The sequence below is a fragment of the Malurus melanocephalus genome, unplaced genomic scaffold (assembly GCF_030028575.1).
Source record: "Malurus melanocephalus ecotype Western Australia unplaced genomic scaffold, MMel_1.1 scaffold_62, whole genome shotgun sequence".
Lineage (NCBI taxonomy): Eukaryota > Metazoa > Chordata > Aves > Passeriformes > Maluridae > Malurus > Malurus melanocephalus.
In genome coordinates this window covers 867,776-882,133 of record NW_026623294.1, presented here as the reverse complement: position 1 = coordinate 882,133, position 14,358 = coordinate 867,776, and the positions used below count along the sequence as shown (strand labels likewise).

The 14,358-nt window shown below is 33.8% G+C and overlaps 1 protein-coding gene across 2 annotated transcripts in view; it reads right to left on the bottom strand.

Annotated features, from left to right (window-relative positions):
* Nucleotides 1-365: 365 nt before the first annotated feature.
* MTDH (metadherin) overlaps nt 366-14,358 on the bottom strand; it is a 34,007-nt gene continuing 20,014 nt past the window's right edge. Inside the window, exons 8-13 of one of the 2 annotated variants that reach the window (XM_057366247.1) lie at nt 14,026-14,124; nt 11,811-11,935; nt 11,121-11,240; nt 8,568-8,687; nt 4,618-4,774; nt 366-2,991 (exon numbers count right to left, since the gene is read on the bottom strand). In XM_057366247.1, coding sequence (XP_057222230.1) covers nt 2,921-2,991; nt 4,618-4,774; nt 8,568-8,687; nt 11,121-11,240; nt 11,811-11,935; nt 14,026-14,124 — 692 coding nt within the window. In that variant the 3' untranslated portion in view covers nt 366-2,920. The remainder of the gene's footprint in view (nt 2,992-4,617; nt 4,775-8,567; nt 8,688-11,120; nt 11,241-11,810; nt 11,936-14,025; nt 14,125-14,358) is intronic. The other variant, XM_057366248.1, reaches the window with a different exon arrangement.

The following is a 14,358-nucleotide window of genomic DNA, read 5'->3' as shown; positions in this document are numbered from 1 at the left end:
AAAGTCTGCTTAAACCATATACTTGGATGTCTGCATTTTTCAAAAGCCTTATTCACAGGAAAATCCCATGGCTAGGAACTATTAATAGGATGGTTTCAAATGAGATATAATTCAGTTACAACACAACAGTACTAGCAAAATTTCTATAAATTTTGAAATGCTTTTAATATGTACATTCTTTCTTAGTAAATATTAAAGTAGTGCTCTTCACTTGCACTTTTTTCTTTAGACTTCTAAAAGGGCATCAGAAATACAGTTTTCACCCCCCTCCAAACCAATGCAGTTACCTTTGTAACAAGCATGTATGAATTCTGTACACCTTTCCCTCCCCACAAAAGAAATAAAAATATGCCATGACTATCCAATTACACATCATCACAAGTTTAAATTACACATACAAATAATTCCAGAGTATTTAGAAAAAAACAACATATTGGATTTACGAAACCATTCCATGCATTCAACAACAGAAAAACAAAACCAAAGAAAAAGAAAAAAAAAAAGATTAAGTTTCATTAAATGGTGTTTTTTGCTCTATCCAAGTACCAAAGTCTGGATTCAGTGTATCAATAAGACTAACCACTGCTTGAATCATAGAAACATGACAGTACAYAGATAACCAAGTTTCTATTTATAGACAATATGATATAGAGTTACTACCTCTTCAATGAATGTCAAACAAAGCAAGTTTTGCTTTCTAAGACATTGAAACTGCACATTAAGAAAACAGTAAGAGGTGCTGCTAAATAGGTAACATTTTGAAAGGAAGGCTATGTATTTATATGACCCTGCCTAGCAGTAGCAGTTAGTTAGCAGGGTTCCTATGTTTTAGCTAGTTTTGTTTCTTTTTCCAGAATGACAAGCTATTCAACTAACCCAGATATATCACCAATTTTATCTCCAAGAGAAAAAAAAAAGAATTTATGCAGTGAAAGTCCCTGGGGGCAGTCTCTTTCATTACATAATCTCTTTGTATTTTCTATAAAAGAGGTTCGTAGCATAACACACAGATTGGAAACAGACATTTCAGACATACATTAAAAACCTGAATTCAACGGGTATTCTTTTTTAACCTTTACTATGAAGACAAGTAAAATTATAATATTTACATGCAAAGGACTCTGCATGATTTCATAATATCCTATTTTTCGTGTTCACATTAAGATACTCCTTGAAAGCTGTACTTCAGTTGTAAATTTATTTTACATGAATCTTGACAAGTATCACTTTTAAACATCACTCCCTCCCAGTAAATAAATCAGTATCATCAATATGCTCAATTTATTTTAACAAATCAATTTAGAGTGTCACATTCCTGATTTACAGGAGTTATACCTGTGCAAGTTAGTATCCATTAATTAGGAAAGCTCTCCATTAGCAGGTGCATTTTCAGTAYAATTAAACCCAGCTTGGTGCATTATCTGCTCTTGTCTTGCAATACTGTTGAACTGCAGTTGAGTACAGTAAGAGCATGAGGTTGTTGATCAGTACCATGCGTTACAGCTCTTCACAGCAATTCTGTTCATGCCACAAAACCAGAAGACAATCATTTGAAAAGAATCCTGGCTCTTCTTTAACTAAACTTACCAGGTGATGTTAAATTACCATCCTTATCAAACCAATTTTTGTAAAGGCTATTTACAGTGTACATGGCTGAGCATGTACCTAACAGACAAAACATATCTCCAGTTCAATACCATGTCATTTCAGTGCCTGAAAATGACAACACATCTTCAATGCCATTTTAATTAACAGTTTCAAGCGGGAAATGGTCTTTATTTTACAACTGCTGTACTTGCATCGTTTTTTATTTTTTTAATATAAAAACACTAACTCCTGTCCAGAAGTCTAGACACATTCTACATACKACAGGTTAAGGCAGTAAAAAAATGTGTTCCTGATAACTGTTTTTGACAATGTCAATTAAAGCTGTCTGAAGCTACTCCAGTTCTCCAACAGATCTTTGAAATCCAAATAATGTGAGCAAAAAACTCACTCTGCTTTGTTCAGGTTTTAGTAATACAGACAACAGAATTGGGTATGATAAGTTAACAAACGTTAGGGAAGGAAACACTTGATTTCAGTTCATTCCATSAGTTTAGAAATTGAAAGAACACAATTTTAGATGGGATTCTGAATCAATCAAGAACTGTAGCAAATGAAGAAGAAAACCAATTTTATGCACATTACTGCATTCTTAAAAATATACTGTTATATTCAATAATTCAAGTAAGGTAATAGACATTATAAAAAATAACTTCATGAACCATACTCAAGTTTCAWATCACATTCTCAAACTTATAACCCAAAGCAGTTTTATTTTGTTAACTTCATATAATAAACCATAAAGGTCTGACTGTACAAATGGTTAATGATTTGCACTTGTGATTCCTGCAATAGCTAGCAGATTTGCTAACCAACTTACTGTAAAGATATGGCAGATTATGTATTTAATCAAAGCACTTTGATTTAGGCATGAAACAAATTCAAATGGCTGACATTCTGTGCTTCTAATGCATCACTCATAAGAGAGGCAAGAAACACCCACTATTGTACAGACGATTATTTTTACAGAAAACCCTTCCTAGAAATTAATCTTTTATCCGCAGCTGTAGATGAGAGTATAATCTGTTGTAAACAGGGCACTGTGTTGTAAAACCAGTTTTTTAAATTAAGATCTCTCTCCAAAAGTTGGAAAAACAGACTCTTCAGAATGTCTTTCAAATGTAGCATGTTCTGTTTGCTATRTCATAAAGTTACTTTCATTTGATTCCTTTTTAAAGATGTTTGTGTTCACAGCAGTTCTGTTTTTAAAAATTGTTTGAAATTTATATAAAATTCTGTACATGTTCACAAATTATTGCATAAACAGCATAATCTTCATGACGATATTCAGCAACGCGTGTCCATCCCAGGAGGTTCACGTTTCCCTTCTTGCTTTTTTCTTCTTTTTAACTTGTTTGGGGGATTCCCAGCTTTCTTCAGACTTTGCTAAAAAACAAAACATAACTACAGTGTAAGGACTGAGAATATTTACACAGAATTGACTTTTAAAATGGTGGATAATACACACTGTGTTATTACAAAGTGATTCAGAACAAACAACTAGAAGTTCTATTTACCTGCTTCTCCCAAATAATTTAATTTGAAATGAATCTAAGCCAATGTTTGCCAATTTCAACCTACTTCTTTACCCCACAAAAACACAGTGACATACATTTGCAAAATGACCATTGATGTATTATTTACTGTAGAGTCATCATTATTTTCTGACCTACTAAAAATAATGTACATGTACGCAATTGATGCTAAATGCTCACTTTTCCTATGTCAAAAGAATATTTTTAAAAGTAATGAACTATGTAAAGAGGTGGTTACATGGAAACCATAATCCAATACAGAAACACTATGTTCTTAATAAAACAGACTGCTTTAAAACATGCTGGGAGCCAAAAGTAAAGCACAAAGTATTGTATATACTGAACATAAGAGATGTTCCTTCAATTGCCAAGGCATGAATCAATCACAAAAKATATTTTAGAACCAGAACAGTGTGTCCTAAGTCGACACACTGACTTGAAAGATTGCATTGTTTGATGCATTCAAAACCAAGAAGTCAATTAATGCAGCTGAATGAGACTGTAACTATAAAGTCATCATGTTTCTTCTGCAGTCATTAGAAACCCATTTAGTACTTCAACAGTTAGCCAGGAACTTATTAGAAATTGTCAGTTATTCATTAATTTTATTAAAAAGTCTGAATCATAACCACTTTTTTTTTTTTTTTAAGTAATGTCTTTCATATCCTGAATTCTGTTCTTAATTTACTTTTTTTTTTTTTTTAAGTAATGTCTTTCATATCCTGAATTCTGTTCTTAATTTCCTACTTTACTGTGTGAGTATTTTTGTCAAGTACTCAAATGCTTGTGAGTACAAGCATTTTTTGTTAAGTACAACAGAGGGTACATTTGACATTTTTCGGCACAGCATATTTTCAAAACCAATATACCTGCAGCTATTAAGCCTGATCTTTGTGCTGTTAGWCTACAAAAAGAGTCCATCACCCAATACCTTTCTACTCCCAAATAACTAACTGTTTTCCTCTATGATTACATGGAAGCATATGCATAAAAGATGCGAATGAGCTAAACTGGGAAGTCAAAAGACCTCAGGAGGCTGAAAATTGAATTATTTGTATTTTTTCCCAAATTTCTGGTACCTAAATATTCTTTCAACTGTAATATCAGTAACCATCTGTTCTCCACKGCAGACTTGCAAGCAGCCCTTTGAAACAGTGTTGGCAGAACTCCTTAGTCACAGCATGGAGCTCCAGCCCCGATGGTGATGAATTCATCCAAATGTCTGTTAAGGACTGGACAAACCTAACAGACATTCAGTCATCCAAGCATATCATGCCAATTTTTCCTCACAATGAAAATAAATATATTAAGGTCCTTCAATGGAAATTAAAAATATGGTAACAYGTATAAATGAGATATACAAGTATCTAATATGGCACTTTAAACTCAAACCCCAGGAAAAAAGCATTCTGACTACACTCTATGGGGAAAATGTGCATTCTGAATGCAAACAAAAACGGTACTGAGAAGTACTTACTCTGTGGAGGAGGCACACTGTTTTGCTTAATACTGGGACTAGAAACATCTGTCTCTTGCAGCATCTGTGGCACTTGGGAAGCAATCTTGTCAGATTTGCTGTCTGATACAATTACAGATGGCTCAGTAGAAACAGCAAGCGAAGGAGCCTCCTCAGACTATTTGAGAAACAAACAAAAAAAAAGTTTTCATAAGCTTTTTAAGTCATACAAAAGTAAAAWCTCCTATTTGGTGTTATTTTGGCAGTATACTTAGCATCTGCTGAGAAGATGGCATTGAAAAATCAAGCCAATATTAAAATCCATTAATATTTTAAATTGAGGCTATAATACTATGACTGCCATCTAGTGCCAACATTTTTAATTGCATACAAGCAAAGATAAATGACACAAATTAATTCTTAAAATACAGAATATGCAAAGAGAGAGAGACCAAACTATAGATCACCAAGATACTAAAAAGATTCTACAATATTCAGAGATGCAAAACAGTGACATGTATGCATTTGGTTGCAAGGCAAGCAGGCAAGTTACACAGGTCCAAACAGATAACTCAAAACCCAAACAAATCAAACAAAAAAGCATCTCCAGTCACTCCTATAAATCACTCAAAACACTCCCTATGCTTATAGTAAAATGACAAATATTTATAAGAGTGGTCAGCAAATATTTCAGTAGAAACTACTGCAGAAATAACTGCCAAGTTAAAGGTACTTGTAGTATTTTTCAATTATCTAGTGGATTTTGAAGGTTCCCACCACAGAGACAGAATGTAACTGTAGCCTAGTGTGTAGCACTTATTGAAATCAAAGTTACAATGAAACAGAAAAAAACYATTTTGACATTCCAACAGAAAAATCAGAACATAAAAAACGTAAGATCCCACAGCAAGTCACCAAACGACAAAAGGCTTCAAAAATGAATGTATTAGAACAGTGTCTCAGCTAAGCAAAAAAACCCAAACTTTGAGATGTTATTAAGAAATCATAGCTGCAGTTGTGTCACAACAGCCAAGACCTGGAACTATGAAAATCAAATAATGAAATCTACGTCCCTGGATGCAAACATACAGATCCTACATTASAGTTACCAGTTTGTACTGCTTCCATCACTATAATGTAAGCATCTCAAAAAATCAGTCAGAACATCCAAAAGAACAAAAARGATACAAATTTCTTTTTAATCGCATCATACTAAGCAATACAACTTTAACTAGAAAACCCAACACATGAATTTAAAGGATAGCAATACTCTTAACATTTCATGAACAATTTGCTGTGTCCTTACACATCAACTGAAACAAGTTTTTATAGTATCTATAAYTGCAGTATTTTTCTCAGTCTACTGAAAACTTAGTAATCTCAAATATTTTAGGCATCAACCATGCTGATAAAATGAACGCCCATCCTACAGGAATTCCAAGCTTAGTCAATTCTAACGTTGTCTAATGGTTAGCAATCATCAGCTATGTAAGTTATGTGAACGTAACCAACTGAAATRTGGTTTCCAAAAGAAGAGGAGGACATGAAGCTTCTGTAACAAGGTAATCAATTCAGGTTAACTACTGGTATAGTTTTGTTAGGACAGTCCCACTTCAGCAGCAGGTAAAGGAACTCAATTTTAAGATTTTAATAACTCAACTGTCTCAGGTTGGCTAAGAAACATGTTGCAGCTTGAATGTTACAGAASGAAGTATTGCTGTAAATGTAATGATCCAKGTACATGCAACACTATCTGGACATTTTTCCAAATACTTCTGTCTAAATTTTGGTACAGGAAAGTGGGTAGTGATGCCAAACATTACAAATTGGGTACTAYTCTTTGCTAGGATATTCTCTGCTAATAAATCAATTCAGAAAGGAGCCCTGAAACAATGAATAAAGCCTATTTGATAATATAAACATTTTATGCATAATTCTATGAATCAGTAATGAAGTAGTGACTTGTCAAACTGACAGTTTTTTTCTAAGTAACTCTCTCCATTTACAACTTGTGCCTACTGATAAAATGCATAAGGTTTCAATGCAGCCCAATGTATGGCATGGGAGAAATATCATCACCAGACGTTCAGCTATTTCTGATGTTTCTGAGGATATACTGAGTAATAACTTATCTGCACTCAATTTTTCCCTATATTTCWTTCTCAGGTTTTGGAGCATTTGCTTAAGCAYAAATTACCCACCTTGAAAACTCAARYAATTTATTTTACACATCAGTCACAGACTGACTCTAGAACTTTTTGCAACAGCCGAGTCAAACAATATTGGAAGGCATTTTTGCATATGAAGCCAAATCGGATGTCAAGGAGACTGGATAAAGACTGACAGACCATCTGCACTGTCAGATACAACAATTCCCAAGTTGTCCTTTATCAACTCCAGTTCCAGAGAATGTTAGTAATAGTTTTGTCCTTCACCCCCACAGCAAGTTTAGTACTTGGTTGCAGTTATCACTTACACAGCTATACATAACACATATATGAACAGACTGAATTTAAGATTCAAGAGTAACAGGAGCTCTCAAGCCTCTCAAAAATAGTGCAGTGTACATCTACATGAGATGCTGATGCTATCAAATAATCTAGGAAGTTTGGTATGATTATAAACAGTAAAGCACTGAGCAATGCCTACTGAAACGACACTAGTATTTTGGCAGTGCCGACAGCTTGTGAGAGAAACAAAAAAAATCTCACTGCAGATATTTTTCAAATCAATTTAGATTTCTGAACAGCAAAAGCTATAGTTTCCAGGATGCACAAGTATGCCTTTTCTAGAAGCCAAACACCCACCCTTGATGTCACAATCCAAGTTTTCTGTCTTCATGTTTTCAACTAAAACCTCTAAAATAAAACAATGTATTTGCTTTCAAGGTTTTTTAAAAAACTCACACTTCCAGGAATAAAGTCGCTTGCATACATAGGCGGATGCCTTTTCAAATACAGCTTAAAACAACCCACCACAAAAAACAATTTGCAAGTCAGAATAGACAGCTGTTGCCAACCTTGAATAAAGTTTAAACTGATCTAAACTAATCAGTTGCAGTAAATAATTGTAGTAAAGCTCTAYTTTGATGTAGAGTATTTAGAGTAAGCTTTAAGTATGTCTGAATGTGCTTTATAAGACATTTTACACACTTCTGTACTTTTTATGTGGTGACCTGAAACCTCCTGTAAAAGATTTCATTCTAATTTTTTCATTTGAAACTTAGGACCTCATTATTTTAATGAAACTAATGCTTAGCAATTAAAATTCAAAACTCAGAATTGACACATACTCTCTGGTACCAAACTGCTGTGTCACCAGTATGGGTCACTGTTTATGGAACTCAGAAATCAATGCCACTAGAAATATTAAGTATTTTACACCTTCCTAGAATGTGGTATTTTGTAGGGTAGTAGTAACTAAGAAAGCGGCTATTTGGATAAAAATTCAAAGAGGATTTGTATTCTCTAGAATATACTTCAGCTGTGAGCTGAACCAAATAGTTTCTGAATTGGCTCTAATAAAACTTTTTCTTATTCAGTCACTAAGCTCAGTTCTGCTATCAAAAATCAATTTTAGACTGCATTTAACTTAGAATACATTAGGSTAACAACACTTCGTTCTGTTGCAACCTAACAGTAGAATATGCTACTAGTCTTGTGCTCAGACCTGTTAATTSTTTGGTTTCTCCATTCCAAGGTTTTAAACCATTGCTTGAATATTCAAACAAGAAAGTAACTTGCCAGTAAGGGAAGTCACTATTGTGCCATACTACTGCTTTTCAGAGCAGACCTACTTTTTGAAACTCATAACTGACATCTACCTAAAATTCAACTGCTCAATTATATTTATAAAATATACAGCCTGAAACAAGTGTTCTTACTGTAACCTTATCAACAGAAGTTAACGTTTCAAAGGACTTGAGCACTTCCAAATCAAATTGTAACACAAATCAAATTTTGCATCCCTACCTTAGCTGGTTCACTAGTAATTATGGTCTTCAAAGAAAAAGCTCTTTCCTGCTGTGGTTGAACTTTTGAGGTATCCGCCTGAAATTCCTCTCCAGCTTCTCTATCCAGTTCTTCAGCATCCTACAAAAAGGGGAGTGGGAGGGGAAAAAAGAGCCTGTGTTTGCAGTCAAGTTCTGCCTCTTCTCCCCTGTGAGTGAATTTTGTTGCCACAATCAGCTTCCATAACTAATAAAATCTACCAAAAATAATAATTAAAGGAGTGGGCTCATACTAGCCTAGGTCAACACTCAAAATTTATAGAGCAATATGATTAAAAAATACTCACAGAACCCAGAAAAGCCCAGAAAGCAGTACTYTATGAAATTTTCTAGCAAAAATCCTAATCTCAGAATGAACTGCACTTCACACTCCTGTTAAACTAYAAGAATGTGAAATTAAACTACATTTAGTCTAAACACTTTGTGMAAGTATCACAATGACACTTGACTGCTTTCAGTTCTGTGCTTTGTTACAAGTTTTAAAATGCAAACTCTGCATATTAACCTGTTGTCTATCATTATTATGAGTTTTCTATCATTATTATGCATTAATATRTTTGCAACCCAGTTTAGTTTGCCACAATGCCTATAAAATAAAGCTCAGTACAGAAACTGAAAATGTATCCAAAGTACCCAACATTTATTCCAAGTATTTACTCCTTAGACACTCCAACAGCAGAAAGTTTTCATTTAAAATGTGGAATTAGAGTCRCTACACTTGTTTGTGGCACTAGAAGAATCCTGTAGCAGTGAGGAAGTATCTTATTTTAAACTGGAARCACTATTCCTTCACTTATTTCCACTGGAACCTTATGAAAACAGAGTCACAGCCTAAGTCTATTGATTCTTGTCAGGAAGRAACACATATGGGCTTACTCCAAGCCCTTCAGTTAGTTCCTACTGTCTTGACAAACACTGAAGTCGACAAATTACTGTGAACATTTAAGCATAATCAATGAGAAAGATGAAGCTGTTTAAATGAACACATTTAATTTTCAGAGTATAAATATACAAACTTTAAATGAGTTTGAAATAGGACAGGCAAGCTAAATTACTGAACTGTTACAAGGATAACTTCTGTGATGATGTATTAGAAGTTCAGTCTGCTCCTATCAAGCAAAATTCCCAATTTTACATAGAAGTTTACAGATAAGAATTTATCTGTATTAAACTGACGACTCTGTAGACTGATGGACTGAAAGAAAAAGTACAAAATTGGAATGCTTGGAGACCAATGAGTACAAAACCAAATCCAGTTATGTTAATATAGAAAGCAGGATTCCACTTGACATATAACTTAAAAGGCAGCTCACAAGCAATGGAAAAAAAAATTGAGAATGCTTTCATTAACCTTAAGATTCATGTAGGACACTCACAAACACTCTTAACCATAACCTATTAATCTTAACTTATGCTTAGAGTCATAGCAGAGACCAGAACAGATTTCAAATACAAAACAGCTGCAGCCCTAGTGCTCCCGGACTGAATCTGACTCAAAAGAAATAAGGGAAATCAACACAAGCTCCACCTCCATACCAACAACTTGAAAATAAAATTTCATGTAGCAGGAATTCARTCTTTTAGAACTCTTTTAATGAACTGAAAATGTGATAACCATAAAAGCAAATACAAAGRAAGTATGAYTGAAGTTTTTGCTTTCTCTCAAATTCATCTAGACAGATTTTACTGAGCATTGAYCATTTTGTAAAAAATGTAAACTATGAATGGATGTCACTATAAGAACAAGCAGGATGCATTCTGATCATGAGCTATTAAAAGCTTTTTCAAACTGGGGAAGTACTTGTTTTCATCCATTCAAAGATTATTCAATTGCCATGTGAAGTGCAATCTGCTTTTGCTATTTTTACAAATCTGTTTCAATGTGATTCTTCAAAAGCTATTTAAGTAACACAGAAAACTCCAACCATCCTCAGTTTGAAAATATTCTTTCCCTCACTGAATTCTGACTCATGGAGTAGTTCCACCTACTTATGGTTTGAAGCATTGGGACTTGCCATTTAACATAAATCAAATTAAAACAGTACTTCAGAAAACTGTTATGTTCTCACACAATTGTATTTGAAGACAGCTTAAGAGAAAACTTCAATTTCTTTCATTCTCCTAACTAGCTATATTCACCAAGGCAGCTATCTTTCAAAGGACATGAGGAGAAGGATTCCCATGCGGAGAACAGTTCCTCCRGGAAGCATCCCAACAGTACAAAATCCTGATTTGATAGCAAATAAATAATTCAGCATAAATACTTTACATGTATTTTGTGCTTTTCAYAAATCCAGCAAAACTACAAACTATCCCATGTTCAACTTGTGAACACAAGAAATTAAGTAAATACTAGTAAAAGAATTACTTGAACTCTTGAGAAAGAATAGTTGACAATGCGATCCCATAAAGAAATACTTTCTCCAAAATAATTTTTGTTTAAGATGCTAATATCCAAAGATAAGGCAATTGTGTGAATTCCCTGCAACAGCCATTTAAACCATACAGATTTTACCTGTGCAGGAGAGTTCGCTTCTTCACCCTGCTTCTTCTTTTTCTTCTTCTTTTTCTTGGATTTGCCACTTGTAGAACTCTGAAGAATTTGCTCTGCTTTTTCTCTTTCATTATCTGAAATCTTCATAYGGGAGAAGGTACTTAGCATTTAAAATGACAATGAAACATACCTTCTATAGACTAAACATATAAATATGTTTAGTAAATCATATAAATTAATAACTACAAGGAATTTAATTGTATGTACAAGAGTAAATGAACAGAGTCTTATCTGATCAATATATTTTAGAAAGACCCTTCTTTACATGTTATCTGGTAGAGGAGCTGGGAATGGAAAATGCACAGAGCACTAGGCACTGGTGGCATGGAAATGCTGATTTTCAAACTGAGAATTAAATATTGTCAAGAAGTATTTATAAAACCAGATCTAAATCCTCTCAGCCTATACTGATAAGGTAATCCTTATAATTATGGCACGACAGAAAGGTTTAACATGCAGCTAAGCAACTTCTCTGTTCTCAGTAACATTCAGCATTACCCTTCTCTGTGTACACAACAAACACAATTGTGCTACTCTTATCAGTGTAAAAGCCATGAGAKATTACCTTTATCATTACCCTTTAGCTGACTTTAAAGAATGGCAGTGGTAAGGACAAAGTCTTGGTGCTAAACTAAAAATACCACCTTTTACCTTCTGAATATCAGATCTCTCTTCACGCTGAGGAATAGAAGCAACTTTTTCTTCRTCTACCCAGTTTCCCCACTCTTCTGCTGGTGCATTCCAATCAGAGCTTGGATCAGCTGAAGAAAGTCCATCTACAAAGATTAAAAGGTTTTTTCAGGAATATTGTCTTACTCTACTGGTGCTGTTTTCYGATTTAAAAATGAAAAAAAACCCTATACATAAACCCACTTCTTCATATCAAGATATATATAGTAATTTCCTATATTTCTGAAAAAAGGACAAGGACTTAATCAGTAAGTGGAGGACTTCTAAAAGTAATATGACAGTGATTTGTATGTGAGCAGTATGATAGTAGTATGACAGAGCCTAACCACAGCAGCAGCTAGCTAGATGCAATTGCTTCAAGATAAAGAGGGACAAATTCAAAGAGTTGTTCTGTATCTTAAACTGTTCTGTATATCTTCTTCCTAGTTTGTGAAAAAATAAAGATGAACTGTAACACTGATCAATCTTACCTCAGTAAGATTGCATTACAAGTGATACATCTGAAACTGTAAATCTCACTGACTTAAAAGTCATAGCATTGACATTTTTAATAACCTATTTTTCATAAGACTCTTAAGTCCATATTCTGTTTTGTTATTCTTCATTTATGACAGAATGATAGGTTTAATGTGTCAGCTATTTAAAAATTAATATCTGAAGGTAAGAACTAAGCCTTAGACTGTCTGTTTAGGAGAAAGTTACAGCAAGCTGATTTTAAAACAGAACAAGTTGTAAAAGATCAGATTTTCATTTCATACTTGTATTAATATCACAAATATTTCTCCCCCCCAGTCTATACCAAATGGAAGAAGAGGCAAACTTGGTCTGCCAACTAAGGTGGGATTCAATTTAAATAACTGAAAATAAAGCCAAAATAAAAAGCAGTAACAAACCCAATGAAATATACTGGCAAACATATATATGAAGCCAAACATATACTAAGAGATCTTAAGATTAGTTAGAATACTTAGAAACTTCCCTAATAAAAATACTATATTATTTACACCTACTTCAGCTGCTACAATTTACTGATTTGAGAAAAGCAATTATTACTCAACACTTTTCAGCGATCTACTGTCCTCTCRCTAGCTGCTTAAGAAAATCCATTCTTATTAATAAAAACTAGTAGTATTTGTACATATAGTTAATTTCCATGTTCTGATCCTGATAAAGGAGTAAGGTGTATCTGTATCACATTGGCCTAAACTTGCATTTGCCCACTTCTCTTAGTGTACCCTTCAATTAGTTGACAACTATAATGAAATTCTCTATTAACTAGAAGCTACAGCCATAAACATTCTATGCTCAAATATGTGAATCAATTATGCTTTTGATAAAATCTAAAACTGATGACTTTCAAATGGTTAACTGAAATGTGCTTCCCTTATCCTTACACCAGATAAAACACAAAAGGAAAGTTTGAAAATTATCGGCTATCAGAGCAGTCATGCCAGCAGTAGCAGAGTCAAGGACTGTATCAATCTATTCCACTTTTGCAGTCATTTAACTTCAAGAAGTTGTTCCTATAGATAAAGTAATATGCAAGGCTGCTTTTTAAACTTCTGGAGCAATTTTTCAGGTCAATTCCCAAATGAGATGCACTAAACATTTTCATAAACAGAGAGGAAAAAGTAGGGAGTAAACACCAATTTTACCACAACTCCTGAGTAATTTCAGTTATTTCTATCCTGTAAWAGCTTCCTATATACATAAGAACTTACTAATGTTTGCTACATGAGAAAGCAAGTTAGATTAAATACAAGTCTTAAATCACATTAACTTTTCAGTAAGGTACAAACATGTAAACATAAACTCCATCTCAAATTCTGTCTATTAAATACGAATTTTGCAGACTCGCCGTGGATTTTTCTCATAATTTTCAGCAAGACTGTTTCAATTTATTCCAAAGATTTTTCTAGCAAATCCAGAATTATCTTCAAATGCATGAGCTCTCTCAGAACTTCTGAGTTTGAATATCCAGACATTTTCCCTAAAAATTAACAATTTTCTATCAGAATTTATCAAAATATTTCTTCCTAATTCCTTTACAGAAGTCAAACATTCCAGGTTTTTCCTCAGATACCCACCACTGTCTAATACAAGTAGATAATATCAATAACTATACTTCAACAGTTATTAACAATATTTTGTTAATGAATGTATTAGAGGAACATACTTAACCCAGACCATTCATCATCAACAGGGGGTTGAGCATGACTTAAATCCCACTGAAAATCAGAAGTACCAGCCTGAGAAACCGATTCACTGGTGGATCCTGAGAGGGAATAAACAAAATTGTACTTGTAAGTTAGCAATCTTCCTGAAGTTTTCCTCGGGAAAGTTCTCTTCTTTCCAATAAAAGTTGGAAAGGAAGACAAAAGGCTCAAAGAAAAATGTCAGATTCTAAGGACTGCACAGGTCAGAAAAACTAGTAGGCTCTTGTGCCTCAGATATATTCAGAAAACAAGGAAGGTGAAAAAGGAAGACAAAAGAGATAATAAGGGTGAAT